General features: G+C 44.2%; 1 protein-coding gene across 2 annotated transcripts in view; it reads right to left on the bottom strand.

Annotated features, from left to right (window-relative positions):
- runx3 (RUNX family transcription factor 3) overlaps positions 1–14,850 on the bottom strand; it is a 197,267-nt gene extending 182,417 nt beyond the window's left edge. For both annotated transcript variants that reach the window (XM_072501108.1, XM_072501109.1), the window contains exon 1: positions 14,754–14,850. In XM_072501108.1, coding sequence (XP_072357209.1) covers positions 14,754–14,811 — 58 coding nt within the window. In that variant the 5' untranslated portion in view covers positions 14,812–14,850. The remainder of the gene's footprint in view (positions 1–14,753) is intronic.
- Between the last annotated feature and the right edge of the window lie 1,667 nt (positions 14,851–16,517).

Genomic DNA, 16,517 nt, shown 5'->3' with positions numbered 1-16,517 from the left:
TCATTCAATTTGGAGTTCCAGTAGGAATCATAGGATCTTGTTCAGGAGCAGAAAATCTGATCAAATCTTCTCTTGCCCATGTCAAGATTGCTGATGCCAATTGTAGCATATTCATGACCACTTTACCTGAAATCCATTAACTCAACAGATATTAAAGCAGGGACCATCCAGACCAATATGGCTCTTTAGCAAAATTTATACACTCAGATAATTGGGGAGCCAATTTATATGTAAATTTTAAAAACATGGTGCAATAGATATTTAAAAGAATATAGCTCACTGTGCACATGTGTACCATCCTCTGTAAATTGCCACAGGTTCCAATATTAAATAATGCAAAGTGAGTATGCAGTTTACAGATTAAACTTCAGTGACAAAGAGAAGTTTGTTTTTAAATTATCTTTCTTTATTAATCGTTATCTGTCAATGATTATCTACGCAGTGTTTTCTATTTCCTTTACCACACATAGCATTTTACGGTATAGTATGCATAATGCACCCATAACTAGGTGGGATATTCAGTTTTTGGCAATGGAGTGGTGACGTATGGATCATTAGTCAAGAACAGTGAACTGGTCAGTTACAATGGTGAAGGATTTGTACATCATCCTAGCTACATATGCTTTAGGTCTGAAGCCTACCAACATAAAAGTGAGTTTGCATTTACATCTTCCAATATGGCCAGACGGGGCAGAAAGAATAAGTCCAGCTCCTTGTTTGGTTTAGCTCAGTGGGCTAGACAGCTGGTTTGTGATGCAGACCAAGACCAGCAGTGCAAGTTCAATTCCTGTACTGGCTGTGGTTATTCGTGAAGCCCTACCTTCTCAACCTTGCCTGAGGAATGGTGATCCTCAGGTTAAATTGCCACCAGTCAGCTCTTTATGTGGGACTATGGCAATTTTACTATTTACTGATCTTGAACGACTTGAAGCATTTTCACACTGGACCCTGGGATGTGGATTGAAACTGCAATTGGAATGTATCGTTGCTGTTGTGAATATTAACTTGACTTTATAAGGGAAGTGAATACTTCAGCCTGTCAAAATGCTTTGTTTTTTTATGCCAATCAAGCTGGCTATGTTAACTGAAGGATAATAGCAACGTTAAAAATAACAATGTCCTCATAAATACTCTTTCCATTCGGGCTAGATAATAAAGAGGAGTCGCAATTTTGGCTGATTTTGTAAGGCTTTTCTTTGTTGTTGTGAGTTATCATTACAACAGAATATGTCGGTTCCTTTCTGTTAAAATTGTTCCATCTCTCTGTTGCTGACAGATGCCCAGCTTTGGGGAAATGCAACAATTGGAGTTGGGCTCAGAGGGGAAAGAAACACATCAAAATCCAACTACAAATGAAAACAAACAGTTCCAAGAACAATTGTGGGACAATAATCTCCTTGTCGCAAATCTTCTTTGAACAGGCCAACTTACAGCACTACCAATGTATCAACTTGCGCAGGTGGGCTGATGCTAGGGGGCACTGATTTTCATGCTTTATTGATGCTACTGTTCTTAACCTATCTCAAACTGACATAATACAAATACATACAGGTCTGTGTTTCCTCCTTGATCATTTTAGTTGGAAAATAATCTTGTTCACTTGGAGAAACTATAAGATCACATTTAAAAAGGGTAAAATCACAATTGTATGTAGGTTGTAAAGATAATTAAGCACTTAAGCACAAACTGTTTTTCCCATACTAGTGTTTCATACAACGGGACTTTCACCACCTTGTCAGAATCTACCAGCAGGATTCTCCGTTGCGTGTCTATCCTGCTACCGCTGCTAATGAGGCCGGAGAATTTGCCGCTCAGCCAAAACGCCATTGACTGTAGCAGGAATGGAGAATCCTGCCCCGTTTCATAAAACGTTCAACGCAATTTGTAACATTGAGAGTTAATAAGCAATGGGAAAATAAACTATTTTGAATAAAAGATTTTCAATACAAAATGATAGGGTTAACAAAGTAAACTACAATTTCAGAATTTCCATTTTAAGATTGAAAACCACATAATGGGACTTAACCATAGTACACAAGTCCTGAATTAAGGTCAAACATCACTCCTTTATTCCTGGCATTGACAATTCATTCTCACCTCTCATTCTTTTAGACATGTACCGGTATGCCCAATAGATGCAATACAAATATCTCTGACTCTCATTTGCAGTAGGAAACATTCCTAGAAGTTACACTTATTTAAAGCCAAAGCATTATGTACCATTCTGAACCAAAATGATTTGTACAAAGTTCCCAGTTCACATAAATGCAACGTAAACATATATAATTCACAAACCAAGATAAGCCAACAATGCATTCCAAACAATCATAGGTTCGCATTAAACCCAGTACATTATTCTTTTCAATAATGAAAAGCTTTTCCAGCTTCAGTATTCAGTAATGCACAGTTCATTTTCCTATTCCTAGCTACAGAACTGAATCTCTGCAAGTTTCTGTCAGACATGGTTCTAAGTTAGGAGTGGAGAAATTTACAACCATCAAGTAGAATTACAAATTAATAATGATCTTGGAATAATCAAAATAAATCAGCAGAAAGCATGTGTTACAGTAAAAGTGCAGCTAATTGAAAGAAGGGTTGTAAAGGGGATGCAGCCTAACTATGGAACTACCACACATGTTTTGATCACATCACCTCTTCAACCAACCTGGACAATTGTCTGAGAAGGCAAAGATGCTCTAAAGGCCATTATAGATGGAGCCCATAGCCATTGGCAATTAAAGATAGACAAGCCGGCACAATATTCACCATTAGCTACGGCGGTATTGTGTGTCTTACTAATGTAATGGCATGCATGCCTTTCCCTCAGTAAAACATCAATGAGATACTATTTCCATTGTAACTATTAATGTCTGGAGTTAAAGAAGTAGTTGGTGGACATAAGCCTTCTCCCAAAAAACTGAAGCTTTTTCCCAGAGGAATAAGAAGACCAACAGGAGAAGGGAAATAAGCCAATAAAAATGGCCCTGTATGGCTAGTTCTCTTTAGTCAACTATCAAGAGATATTCAAGATCAATTGCAGAGTTTCAACTTTAATCATGGAATGGATTTGAAGCAATACCCAATCATTTAAAACCATCTGTGCACATTGTGCACTTTCCAGTAAGCACTGTTAAAATAATTTGCATATCATAGAGTCATAATATATGTTACTGAAAATCAATTCTGAAAAACGCAGTAAAGAAAATCATGACAAGCAAATTAAAAACAAGAGTTGTCACACTGCCTAATTTAAACATTAATATTTAAGATCAAGAAATGTCAGTCAGGTTAGATGCCTCCTCTAAGGCATGATTTATATCTGATTATGTCGGCAGCCTCACATCCCTTTCTCCGTAACCTATTTCTGATTCACAAATTAATATGCCGTCCCACCACTCCCCCACCACATCCTCGCCATTCCCCCACTACAACCCGACACACCCTCACCACTCCTGCTGCCAACCCCGCCACAACCCCTGCCATACCTTCACCACTCCCCCACCACACCCTCACCACTCCCCACCCTCACCTCTCCCCCACTACACTCTTGCCACTCCTCTGCTACTCCTCCCCACTGCCTCCGCCACAACCCCCTGCTGCTACACCACAACTCCCACCACTCCCCCTGCCACTCCCCAATACATTCTCGCCACTCCCTCCTGCCGTTCCCCCACACAACTCCCTGCTACCCCCAACACAACCCCTGCCACGTATCCTGCCAACCCCACCCTCCACCCCCTGCCACTTTCTCTCCACCCTCTTCACCCCCCCACACCCTCTCCACCACCCTCCACCCTCTCTCCACCACCCCCCACACACCACCTCTCCAACACCCCCACATCCACACCCCTCCCTCTCCACCACCAACCCCCCCCCCCCACCCCCCCCCCCCCACCCCCTTCACCTGCCTGCACCACAACTTTTCATTCATCTGACTCTTGGGTGTCTCCCGCTCTCTTAGCCCCACAGCTGCAATCACCTAGGGCCTACTTTTTGTAATTCCAGCCCCTCCTTGAAATCTACCTGATTGAACAATGTTTTGTCACCACTTTTCCCTCTCTTCCTTATTTCAACATGTGTTTTTTCCTCAGGCCTCTGTTAAGGGACTAGAGGTGCCTTTATATGTTAAATGCACTATATAAGTGCAAGTTGCTGTTAGTTTTATAGAATGCATTGATAAGAATGGAAGACTGATGAAAAGCAATAGCTATATCATTTTTATGGACGATACACAACTTTCATCACTATAGTGCATCTCTGCCATATTTAGTGTCAAGTAGTAAGATAAAATTAGCCTTTGTGGTTGATTTAAACGGATTTTAATGACTAACTACGAATTAGTTTATTTGATTTCACGAATTGATTAGTTGATTTCCTAAACATCTATGGTCACGGGTGTTAGCTTGACATATCAAATTCACCAACAGTGCATGACAACTTATCACAAATGCACATTAATTAGAATTAAGTCATTGGTCCTTGACCAGCATGTGGGACTAGGAATTATACTGTAGGTGGTTTTCAATAAGGACTTTTCAGCACAGTTCAGAGCATTCAAATTACAGCATTATGCAGCCATGATAATCCACAGCCTCCAATGGTCTCACCCCTTCATGGGTCATTCAGACTGCAATATGAGTTAACTTTGATAGACAAGCATTAAAATTCAACACCCTAATAAAGACATATTGCAATTTGAGTTGGACACAATGAACCAGGAACTTTGAATTTGACTGTCTTCTGTAAAGGCACTCTACTGTAAGGCTATAATTTCTTTCCTTCACACATTTATAATGGAAGTTGTAAAACAAAAAATAACATAGATTCGCCAATATTCCACTTTAAATTATTTTATGAGTGATTAGCATTTTTAATATTTAGTGCAGACAACAACTAAGATTATACTTTCAGGATGTTTGCATCGGACGAAGACTCGAGTTTAATTTTGCAACAGATGCACCAGTGAAAATCTGACCTACTTTGGTATTGTGAATCTGAGAATTATGCAATCAAATATTTGATATGACTTTTATCGCATGATTGATGCTGGCCACACTAACTGCAAACAAGAGAGCTAGCCTAAATGAGTGGAATAAAACTACCTGGTCAGATATTATGCTGGTTATACCATATTACTTTCATGTTAATTGCTTTTTGATTATCATTATGGCTTTATTGATATTAGGAGTTCAGACAACTGTGCACACATTACAATGGGTGATGTTGCAATCGTTATGTATTATGAGGGACATAGATACGGAAGATAGGAAGGAGCTTAGTAGAGGGATCAACAATGACGGGACATAGATTTAAGATGAGGGGCAGGTGATTTAGAGAGAATTTGAGGAAAAACCTTTTTATCCAGAGGGTGGTGGGAATCTGGAACTCACTGCCTGGAAAGATGGTAGAGGCGGGAACCCTCACGATATTTAAGACAAATTTAGATGAGCACTTGAAACAACATAGTATACAAGAGGCGGGAGTCTTCGGAAACCGGCAGGGCGGGCAACTCCGGCGCGAAGGAGTGCGTGAAGCACTCTGGCGTCAGGCCACCCCGAAGTGCGGAATCCTCCGCATCTTCAGGGGCTAGGCCGGTGCCAGAGTGGTTTGCGCCGCGCAGGCTGGCGCGGAAAGGGCTTGGCGCCATGACAACCAGCGCAGGTTGGCGCATGCACGGAAGCGCCAGCATGTGCTGGCATCATCCCAGCGCATGCGCAGGTGGGGTTCATCTCCGTACTGGCCATCACGGACCGGTACACCAGCTGGCGCAGAGGAATAGAGTGCCACCACGGCACAGGCCCGCCCGCGGATCGGTAGGCTCCGATTGCGGGCCAGGCCACCATGGGGCAGCCCCCGGGGCCAAATACCCCCGCGGCTCCCCCCCCCGAGGACCCGGAGGCCGCCCGCGGAGCCAGGTCCCACCGGTAAGTACCTGTCGTAACATACGCCGGCGCGACCCGCCAAAAACGGGCAGCCACTCGGCCCATCGCAGGCCTCAGAATGGTCAAGGGGGCAGCTGCCAGCGGCCGCCGACCGGCACGTCGCGATTCCCACCCCCGCCAAATCCCCGGGGCCGGAGAATTCAGCAGCCGGCAGGGGCGGCGATTCTCTAACCCGGCGGGGGGGTCGGAGTATCCCGCCCCAGGTTACGGACCAAGTGCTAGAAAATGGGATTAACATAGATAGGTGCATGATGGCCAGCATAGACACAATGTGCCTCTTTTTGCTCTGTAAAACCATGATTCCTGAGGGACCAAATGTCTTTTACAAATGTGTTACTACCCCTTAAGTGAGAGGAAAAAACACTTGTTTTCTTGACAAGGTACAAAATGATAGGATAAACCTTTTTGTAACTAATATAAACTCTTTAAATTTAAACCTTCAATCTTTTACTTGTGACAATGCATTTATCCGTGTCCTATTTCCTGTCAAGTACGGTGGTCTGCGTCATGAATTTTGAAATTTGTACTTCATAATTGAGTAGAAGGGGAGGTAGCACAATTCTGTAGAATTGTCAATCTGTGTCTACCTGTCCATCTCAGATGGCCCCTCCGCCTAACAATACCACAGAGAGTTTACCTTACTGCCTGGCTATGACATAATTAATCAAGTAAGCTGTGGTTGAGGTGACAGGCAGCCCTTAATCTCAAATATTTATCTTTCTAAAAATGGAATGAAGACGTTGCTTGTGGTCACCAACCACCTGAGTTCACCAATTATATTGAAGTGTTGGAACGCAGCTCCAATATGTGTGTGTCAGGTCCTCAAAGACTCCGGATATATCCTCTGGATCATTCGTGCTTCTCAATTGCCCTCTTCATTATGATGCTTACTTTAACACTTAATGATAATGATATGGCACAGAGGGTGCTTAGAACAAAGAATAGCTTATCTTGTGTCTAATTCCTCTGCTGCAATCCTGTAACAATTTGGTGAGTTTTATTTATAATAAAAAATAACTCTATGGGATTTATACAGTATTCTGACTGAGGATCTCACTTTCCAACCATCTTTGGACATTTCAGTTGAAGCCAGCTAAATGAGCGACTCATTTACTAGATTACTGGTCATGGTCTTGTTTCTTTTTGTGCAGGCCCTTAATCTTTTTCATTACCCTTTTGCTGTACTATTTCTTTTCCTGAATGACTAGTTATTTTATGTAAAGATTGTTCAATGGTTGAATTTCAGGCGATGGGGTTTTTTTTTTAGTGAGTGTAAACATAATGTAGACAAATGAAAAGTTAACATCAGTGGGTCACTTTTTAATGTTATTGCGAGGGTTTCACTGATCAGTTATGCTTAGAATGTAAATGAAATGGTTAGCATTTGTTAATTGGATTTTTTGTTCTTTCTCTTACCAATTTTCTTTTCTTTGGTGAAGGGGAAATTGACTCCTTACTGCGGGATCCATTAACTCAGCATAGGCTTGGTTTCATGCATGAGTATTTTCTAGTCTGTGTGGCTCAGCCACTCACTAGATGAAGTTGCTAAGCCCCTCAAACTAGGATGATCCTAGTTTTGACATTCTGTCTGTGGTGAGTTAGCTGGTCTCAGTCCTGTGCAACTAGCTACAATAGATACATTTGCTGACCCAATGGGCGAGCTTATCGACTCATTTTTTACTTGTATGTAGAAATAGGGTGGGATTCAATCACCAGAACTTGGTTGCTCCTTGGAAACAGTTGTGTATAGCGAACTGCAAAAGCAAATGTGGTTGGATAGTTCATCACGAGGAATCAGTAGTTTTGCTGAATCATCGGCGTAGGAAACAGCCTGCACCCATTTGTAGGCACCAAATTGGCATGGTGCACTCAGCCTATGCTTGGACACATCGATGCTGTTAAGAAGTGAAACTGCACCCCAGTACTCCGATCACCTCGAACACTACTCACGCTGCAGCCAACGCTACTCGCATGAATCATTAGCTGCTTTCCCAGTTGGAGATGCCCATAACACTATTTAAAAACATTCTGTATCAGGTGGACTTTGGCTGATGAATACTAATTTTGTTATGGACAATTCAGGCATGCGTGAAACAGCTGTCATGAGGGCCCTTCGGTTCTCAGGTGCTGCACTGATAACCCTAGTGGATGCAATACACCTGTGGTGGAAGAGGCTTTTCCTGCTGGGGGAGGCAGCGAGTGGTGTGGAGGGGGAAATTCCAGACAGATGACCAGGGAAGGGGAGGAGGAGCATTGCATCCAGGATACAGCTGCAATGCCACAAGAAATCCAATGACATGGTGACCTTGAGATGGGATCAGGGAGCCTATCTTGAAACTCTCTTGATTATTTGTTGCCTGACAGTGGGCATAAGATCCAACCATTCCCGCTCTCTTCTTTCTCATTCGCATCTTGCCCATTACCCTGAAGCTTTGACTACCTCTCCAGCAGGTTCCAATGGTTTAGGGCAAACAAGAAGTCGTCAATCCTGAATTTTGAGACTCCAAAACACTGCATTGCTGAATTCCTCCTAAATGGCCAGCACTGTGGAATTCATGCTTTAGAAGGTTGATGGTTAATTAAAGCATTGGTGGACACATGGCTCCAAATAAAGAGCCCTTTGGGTTCTGTTCCCTGATTCCTGACAGAAAACATGAGCCAAGAGAAGGCTTACCATCACTCATCAGACCATAAGATATAGGAGCAGAATTAGGCCAATTGGCCCATCGAGTCTGCTCCGCCATTCAATCATGGCTGATATTTTCTCATCCCCATTCTCCTGCCTTCTCCCATAACCCATGATTTTCATATAAACAAGAACCTATCTATCTCTGTCTTAAAGACACTCAGTGAATTGGCCTCCACAGCCTTCTGAGGCAAAGAGTTCCACAGATTCACCACCCTCTGGCTGAAGAAATTCCTCCTCATCTCTGTTTTAAAGGATCGTCCCTTTAGTCTGAGATGGTGTCCTTGGTTTTAGTTTTTCCTACAAGTGGAAACATCGGGCGGGATTCTCCCCTACCCGGCAGGGCGGGGGATCCCGGTGGCATGGAGTGGCGTGAACCACTCTGACATCGGGCCACCCCAGAGGTGCGGATTTCTCCGCACCTTTAGGGGCTCAGCCCTCACCTTTAGGGGCTAGGCCCGCGGCGGAGTGGTTGCCGTCCCGCCGGCTGGCGTGGAAGGCCTTTGGCGCCATGCCAGCCGGGGCCGAAGGGACTCCGCCGGCCGGTGGAAGTCCGTGCATGCGCGGGAGCGTCAGCGGCTGCTGACGCCATCTCCGCGCATGCGCAGGGTGGGTCAACTCCGCGTCGGCCATCGCGAAGGCTGATGGCTGACGCGGAGGGAAAAAAGTGCCCCCATGGCACAGGCCCGCCCGCGGATTGGTGGGCCCTGATCGCGGGCCAGGCCACTATGGGGGCACCATAGTTTCCAGATGGCCCCGCGCCCCTCCAGGACCCCGGAGCCCGCTCGTACCGCCTGGTCCCGCCGGTAAGAGAGGTGGTTTAATTCACGGCGGCGGGACCGGCATTACAGCTGCGGGACTTTGGCCCATTGCGGGCCGGAGAATCACCGGGGGGTGCCCGCTGACCGGCGCGCCGCGGTTTCCGCCCCCGCCGAATCTCCGGTGCCGGAGAATTTGGCGGCCGGCGGGGGCGGGATTCACGCCGCCCCCCGGCGATTCTCCAACCCGGAGGGGGGACGGAGAATCCCACCCATCCTCTCCACGTCCACTCTGTCAGGCCTCGCAGTATCTTGTAAGTTTCAATAAGATCCCCTCTCATCCTTCTAAACTCCAACGAGTACAGACCCAGAGTCCTCAAACATTCCTCATACGACAAGTTCTTCATTCCCGGGATCATTCTTGTGAACCTCCTCTGGACCCTTTCCAAGGCCAGCACATCCTTCCTTAGTTATGGGGCCCAAAACTGCTCACATTACTCCAAATGGGGTCTGATCAAAGCCTTATACAGCCTCATAAGCACATCCCTGATCTTGTATTCTAGCCCTCTTGACATGAATGCTAACATTGCATTTGCCTTCTTAATTGCCGACTGAACCTGCACTTTAACCTTAAGAGAATCATGAATAAGGACTCCCAAGTCTCTTTGTGCTTCTGCTTTCCAAAGCCTTTCCCAATTTACCAACCCTACCAACCCACCTCACACCCCCTCCCCCCACTTACCCCCTAAAATATCACTGTCCCTTCGAAAACTGCCTGATGCCCAATAGTCTGAATAAAATACAGGGGGTGTTGGGATTAGCTCAGGTTGAAGGCAAAGAACCACTGCCAGGAAACTAGGCACAGACCTTCATACTGCCTGTGCACTGAGGGAGTGGAATTCCTTCCTGTTGACATTCATATGCAGGCCTTAATGCAGAGCATGCATGGTGCGGTTGTAGTATTGTGCTAATGGGTAGCCTGCAATTATGCTAAAGATCCTGGTCGTCTCACCCTATTTTGCTGTCTCCATGGGAAGGGAGATTAATTTGTTTCCTCCTGGAGCCGAGAACCTCAGGGACATCCCTGGTGCAACAATGTGCAGCATACTGAGAGATGCCGCCTGATGCAGCCTGGACAGCCATGTGGCATTGAAATTCAGAGCCACAGTGACCGTGAAACCCTCAAGCCCCTGGCTTGGGACTCGAGCTTGTGCTGCAATAGGTGACACAGCTCTGTGACCACTTCATTTGTAAAGTGGAGAGGTCTGGTACACTGATCAACAGTGAGGCTGATGTACGCTGGTTCCTGAAGACCTGTGGCCTCCGGTGACCGGACATCCTTCTCCCCCGTCTTGCAGAAAACGCAGTTCTGCAGATTGTTTCTTACTGATGCTGTTATTCCCCATCCGGCAGCCTTAATGGTGGATCCAGCAGAACACCCATGGCAGCAGCAATTGTGCAGAATTTTAAAAGCAATAATTAAAACTGTACCTCAAAAAATAAAGGACTTAGGAACAAGAATAGACCATTCAGCCCCTTGAGTTTGCTTCCTCCATCCGATAAGGTAATGACTGATCTGGCTGTGGTCTCAACTCCACCTTCCTATCTGTCCCCAATAAGCCTTGACTCACTTGTCCATCAAAAAATCTGTCCAACTCAGCCCTGACTAAATTAAATGACCCAGACTTCATTGCTTATGGGATGAGAGTTTCACAGGATGTCCCACTAAGATAAATTATTTGTCCTCAACACTCCCTTAAAAGGGAGATCTCTTATTTCTAAACTGTGTCCCTCGTTCTAGACTCTCCCACAAGGGAAAACATCCTACTGGTAAAGGTTGATTGAAAGTGTTTTAAAGTACTCCTACGAAAGCCAAATATTTGCTCAAGCAGCCTGAAATGACAAAACACGAGACTTATCTTAACGGAGGTTAATGACCATTTAAATAACAGTTGTGAAGGCTGACTTTCTGACTAATGCCTCCAAGATTTACTTTTTAAAAAAAATTTAGAGTACCCAATTCATTTTTTCCAATTAAGGGGCAATTTAGCGTCGCCAATCCACCTCGCCTGCACATTTTTGGGTTGTGGGGGCGAAACCCACGCAAACAAGGCAAGAATGTGCGAGCTCCACACGGACAGTGACCCAGAGCCGGGATCGAACCTGGGACCTCGGCGCCGTGAGGCAGCAGGACTAACCCACTGCGCCACCATGCTGCCCTGTCTCCAAGATTTACTTGGTAGGCACAACTGAAATATCAGGGATTGGCACAAACAAATTTCCCCATTGGCTCTTAAGTCAGTGCAAAGGCCCTCAATGAAATAATTTAGTTGGTGTTGGGCAAATGTTTGGGACCAATATGGTGATCAATGCACTTTGGGTGTGTGCAATCTACGTTACAAATTATTATGTTGTGGAACTGTTCCACACCCGAGAAACAAGGGAAGTATGGCTCAATTTTATCTCTCCCCTCCCCAACTTGTACTTTCAGAGTGTCTTTCTCATTTCTAAAGAAAAATAAATGTCTTTTTAAATATATCTATTCCAAATGTTAAGTACAATGTTCAAAAGGCATATTCTTCTCAGGTCTCTAATTGCTCAGCAGCTGTGTAGAATATTCCAAGTGTTCAGTAAATTGTAGCCTTTTGCCAATTGGAATCAAATGAATGTTCTAGGACCTTCCCCAGTGCACACATCTGGATCAGAGGAAAAGTAGGAGGTTTTGAAAATGATTATACAATTTTTTTTTCTTTAATAGTCTGTAACTTATTTTGGCAAAGCATTGCCTTTAATTAAGAACACTGGGCCTGCACACCACATTTAGAGTTTGCCTTTTCTTCAAGTGAGGCAGACTGCCCCTCCTTCTTTAAATGCTTGCGTCCAAGATGTTTATGAGCTGTTCTGTGATAGTTAGTTACGATGTGCTGAGCTGCACAAAGCTGTTTTAAAAAATGTCATCTTAATCTTTGCAAACCTTCCAATGACAAGCACTTTCATTAAATCTAATTTACTTCATTTTGTGATGAGCCTCGACCACCAGCCTTTGAATGGAACAGATTAACAAAACAGAAGAATATGTGGCTTTGTTGTACATAAAGTAGAAGCCTCTCCATGGGAACACCCTGTTAGTGGGCACAAGCCTGATTTTAAGTGAATGTTCCTGTTAACAGGATGCTCATTAGCTGGCGAGCACTGTAGTGTTACTTATGGAGACAGAGTACTATGGAGACAGCGGGTATCTGGAAGTTGGTCAGGAGCAGTGGTATGAGCTATTGGTAGCTAAACTCTTGTAAATTCCACATGACCATTGAATTCTCTTTAAACCTGGAATGCTATTTAATTAAGTCTTTGCTTTTGGTGATTCTCCGGCTCAACAACAATGAACTGAAGCATTTTTCAGAAAATGTAACTTCCATTGGAGCCGAATAGAACACAACCATATAAGTGAGATTTGAGATTTAATGTAACTCTTTGTTAAACTTAATTTAATTTTCCCCATTTCCCTTTTTAGGTTCTACCAGCGTTGCCACCACTGCAATACTTCCTCTTTTGGCCAGGAGACTTGGGCGGCTGTGGAAGCAAACTTCTCCATGGTCACTGGCAACCAAATGTGGCATAGACTTATCTTTGTCGTTCAAATGTAAAGTGGAAATTAAAAATAAAGTAACAATTTGTGGAGCAAATATTTTACGCAACGAATGCCACTTTCAGGTGAAATGACTGAGTGGGAGGTGAGCTATAAATACATATTGTTGTGAAGTGAATATCACCTAATACATACAAAACAACAGAAAATGCCAGTTCATTGATGGCATGGAGATGGCACCAGTCTGCCCCTAGCCACTGCCTTTGATTTTTTTCCCATTCATTGTTTCTGAGCCAGTTGCAATTTTGCTTTCACAGTGCAGCAACACTCAATAGTTACAAAAAATTGCATTTCCACAAATACTCGTACTCTACCACAATGAAAAGAGTTTGAGATTGCAATTACGCACTTGAGGAGAAATGGTTCACATTCAGCATGCTGAGTGAAATGCGCCAACCAGTATTGGCCCCTTGAGTGAAACAATTGCATGCTCAAATCCACAAGCTGAAAACAAAACAGTTCAATTTTGAAAACCATGACTGGAATAGATCTCTTTCATTGAGACCACAGTTGGGATTACTCATTGAAAACTGTGCAGAAGTATTCTCTGAAGGTAACCGCTATACTTCATAGGTGTCACTGCCAGGATCTCATAAGTAACATAAGGAACTGATAATACCCTTCAGTATCCCCAACCCCAAACACTTCAGTTAGAACACAGCTCACAATAGGAATGCAATGAAGCTGAAAGGAAGCTGGTACCTGAAGTGGTATTCTCAGCTGAGCAAAATCAAATGTTTAGACATTATTTTAATTTAGTGAATGTAAAACTTTATTTGGATTACTCTTGAATGTCCAAATCTTAAGTTTAGTTTTGCTCTTGAGTAAATGACAATCTGGGAAAATAAAATGCCATATCGTTCCGCAAATTTATCAAGAATGGTAAACTTTATGGTATGCACTGGGAATAAAGCAACTTCTATGTGCTTTGAAAACTGTCTCAAACTTACCATATAAGAAATGTAAATGAATATTTAATCAATTAGCAATTTAACAATTTGATGCTGGTTTTGATGTTCCTGCTAATAGAGAAAGAAAGCTTGGCCCAACCAATTAGAGTGCTGAGGGCAGGGCTTCAGATACAGTTTGAAACGAGGAAGTCAGTGGTATAATTTGATGAAACATTGTAATTTAACACATTCAATCTAGAGCAATAATGAAATCTTGCTTTCTGGCTGTCAAGGGCAAAATTCAAGATTTGGTTTGCAGCTGAACCACTCCATCTAAATCCAGGAAAGGAATACGCTTTTCCTGGTAGGAATCGAGGGTTGGGGGAGGTGTTGGAAAATGGTAAACCATTCCTGCAAAGAAACAGCCTTAGTCAGATGGAAATGTTAGCTTTGAAAACATGATTAATCCTTGTGGTCAAAGCTGACTTCAAACTGCGCCTGACATGCTATAAGTTTATTACAAAGTAAAGAGGTGGAAAATAATGATTTGGTTGCCGTGCTGTTGGTCACCGCTCATACCCTTCTGTCCTGCGAAAGCCACAAGTTTACTCTTAAATACCAAAGCTGTTGAAATCACTAATTCACTCGACCCGATGTGCAAAGCATTTTGACCTGTTCCATTTCATTTCATTGTCGTATAACCTGTCATCAGTCACACATTGGAAAGCTGCGCTGAACTGAACTTACTAGAACTAGTGCTGCATCTTCAAAAAGATTACTCTTAGACTGTGAGGTTTCCTGCCTTGAAAGACAAAAGAGGCTTGTACTCACCCCGCAAGAAGCTCTGTGGATAGGTTGTAAATGAATCGAATATGCTGTTGGATGCCATGGTCCGTTGCAGATGATACTCTCGGTCCTTGTGGTTTTCTTCTTTGTCACTCTTTAGTACGTTAGACTGAAAGAAGCAAGAGAAAGCTGAAAAATCCCAAAGGAAACTGAGTGTCTGTTTGTAACCAAGAGTCTGGGTTTATACTGCCACAGGAATGCTCAGCCACAAGCTTAGCAAAAGCTATATGCAGGCACTCAAAATAAAGAGCGATTATGAAGAAGCAGCAGCAGCAGTGGAAGAAGTGTGGCATCTCTATGAAGTCCCTCAATGAGGGGGGTACAGCTTACCTTAAATGTACAGAGGTCCAGCTGAGGTGGGGGTGGTGGTGGTGGCGGGGTGTGGGTAGGGGGGGGGGGGGGGGTGTTGAGGGTGTGTACCCCACTTAAAAAAAATATATAGATCCGCTGAGGTTCAGGTGCAGTCTTGAGATGTAGGCTGCACCGCACTTGTGGTTCTGTGGTTCAAAGTGAGGCCCGAGAGAGTGTCGGCTCAACCAGAGCTCTGTGCCTAAAGAATCTCCAGCTAGTCACTTGCTTATTGGAAAACCGTCTCACATGGTACATGAGGTCATCAAACCTCTTTGTCAGTATGTGGCCCTCGCTATTGGTTTAGAGCAGGGGATTGGTGAGCCCGTGGTTGAGCTCTTCAAAATTTGGTTGAATCGCTGGGAATTTCTTGTGGCTAGCAAGTTGTGAGAGAAATGCCTGCATGAAATACTGTAGCTACTGTGATAATATCTGATACTAACGATGCTCCGTTTTGATCTGAGGCTTTTTTTCTTCACTGGTTAGTTTCACTCCCTGTGTGAGCTCTTCTGTCTTTGTGGCTCGCAATGTGTGTAGCACCGAACAGTCGTGGTTTCAGTCCAAACCCCCAGAAAAACAGTTGATGTTCTCAGAACTCAAGGTTTGAGTTTATTAATCCATAAGTTTAAGTTTTACCAGCCCATGTGTTGTCTGACAGTATAACGGTATGACAGTAACTTTTTCAGCTATTTGTCATAGCTGTGTCTGGTTGAGGCTGGGGGTAGGGTGGTGGTGCGGTGGGGGTGGTGGTGGGGGGGGGGGGGGCGGTGTTGGGGGTGGAGAGACATGTGAGGGTTGCATTTAGTTTTAGACTGAATAAATGAAAAATGTAAAAATAATCGGGTTATAAATTGACCTGCACCCATTTTCGGGCATGGGAGTCACTGTTTGTGGTATCGCTTGGTCTACCACATGCCCAGTCCTGCTGAGGTGGGCAGCGAGAAAACTTCATGTTGCCCCCTCATTTGCCCCTAATCAAGTTTACTGGCTGACTGAACACCCAATAGGGAGCCTAACAACAGTGCAAGTTTGCAAGTGTTTCAGCCAGGCTCCAGTTCTTGAAGGCAATCTGTCACTCTTGAAGGGAAGTTGCACTGACTGATAGAAAGCTGCTATTGACAGTCAGCACTGCAATAGAAAACAAAGCAAATGAAACACCCGTAAAGAGAGAATTAATGTAGTACTGGACGCCATGGTCATGGAGGTCGACTGGAGGAGGTTTATGTTGTTGGAGACCATCAAGGAAAAATCTTGAATGGAAGAGAAACTAACAGCCATGGGGGGCTGGGGGTTGTGGGGAAGGGGGGGGGGGGGGCGGCGCGGCATCAATGCAAGGTGCTGAGGACCTGGCAGCAGTCCCAGAAAAAGTTCAATGAGTGCGCAAGATTGGTGAATGCATTT

Source organism: Scyliorhinus torazame, chromosome 1 (genome assembly GCF_047496885.1).
Source record: "Scyliorhinus torazame isolate Kashiwa2021f chromosome 1, sScyTor2.1, whole genome shotgun sequence".
Taxonomy (NCBI): Eukaryota; Metazoa; Chordata; class Chondrichthyes; order Carcharhiniformes; family Scyliorhinidae; genus Scyliorhinus; species Scyliorhinus torazame.
The sequence above is the reverse complement of the archived record's forward strand: the minus strand, read 5'-3'. Positions and strand labels throughout refer to the sequence as shown.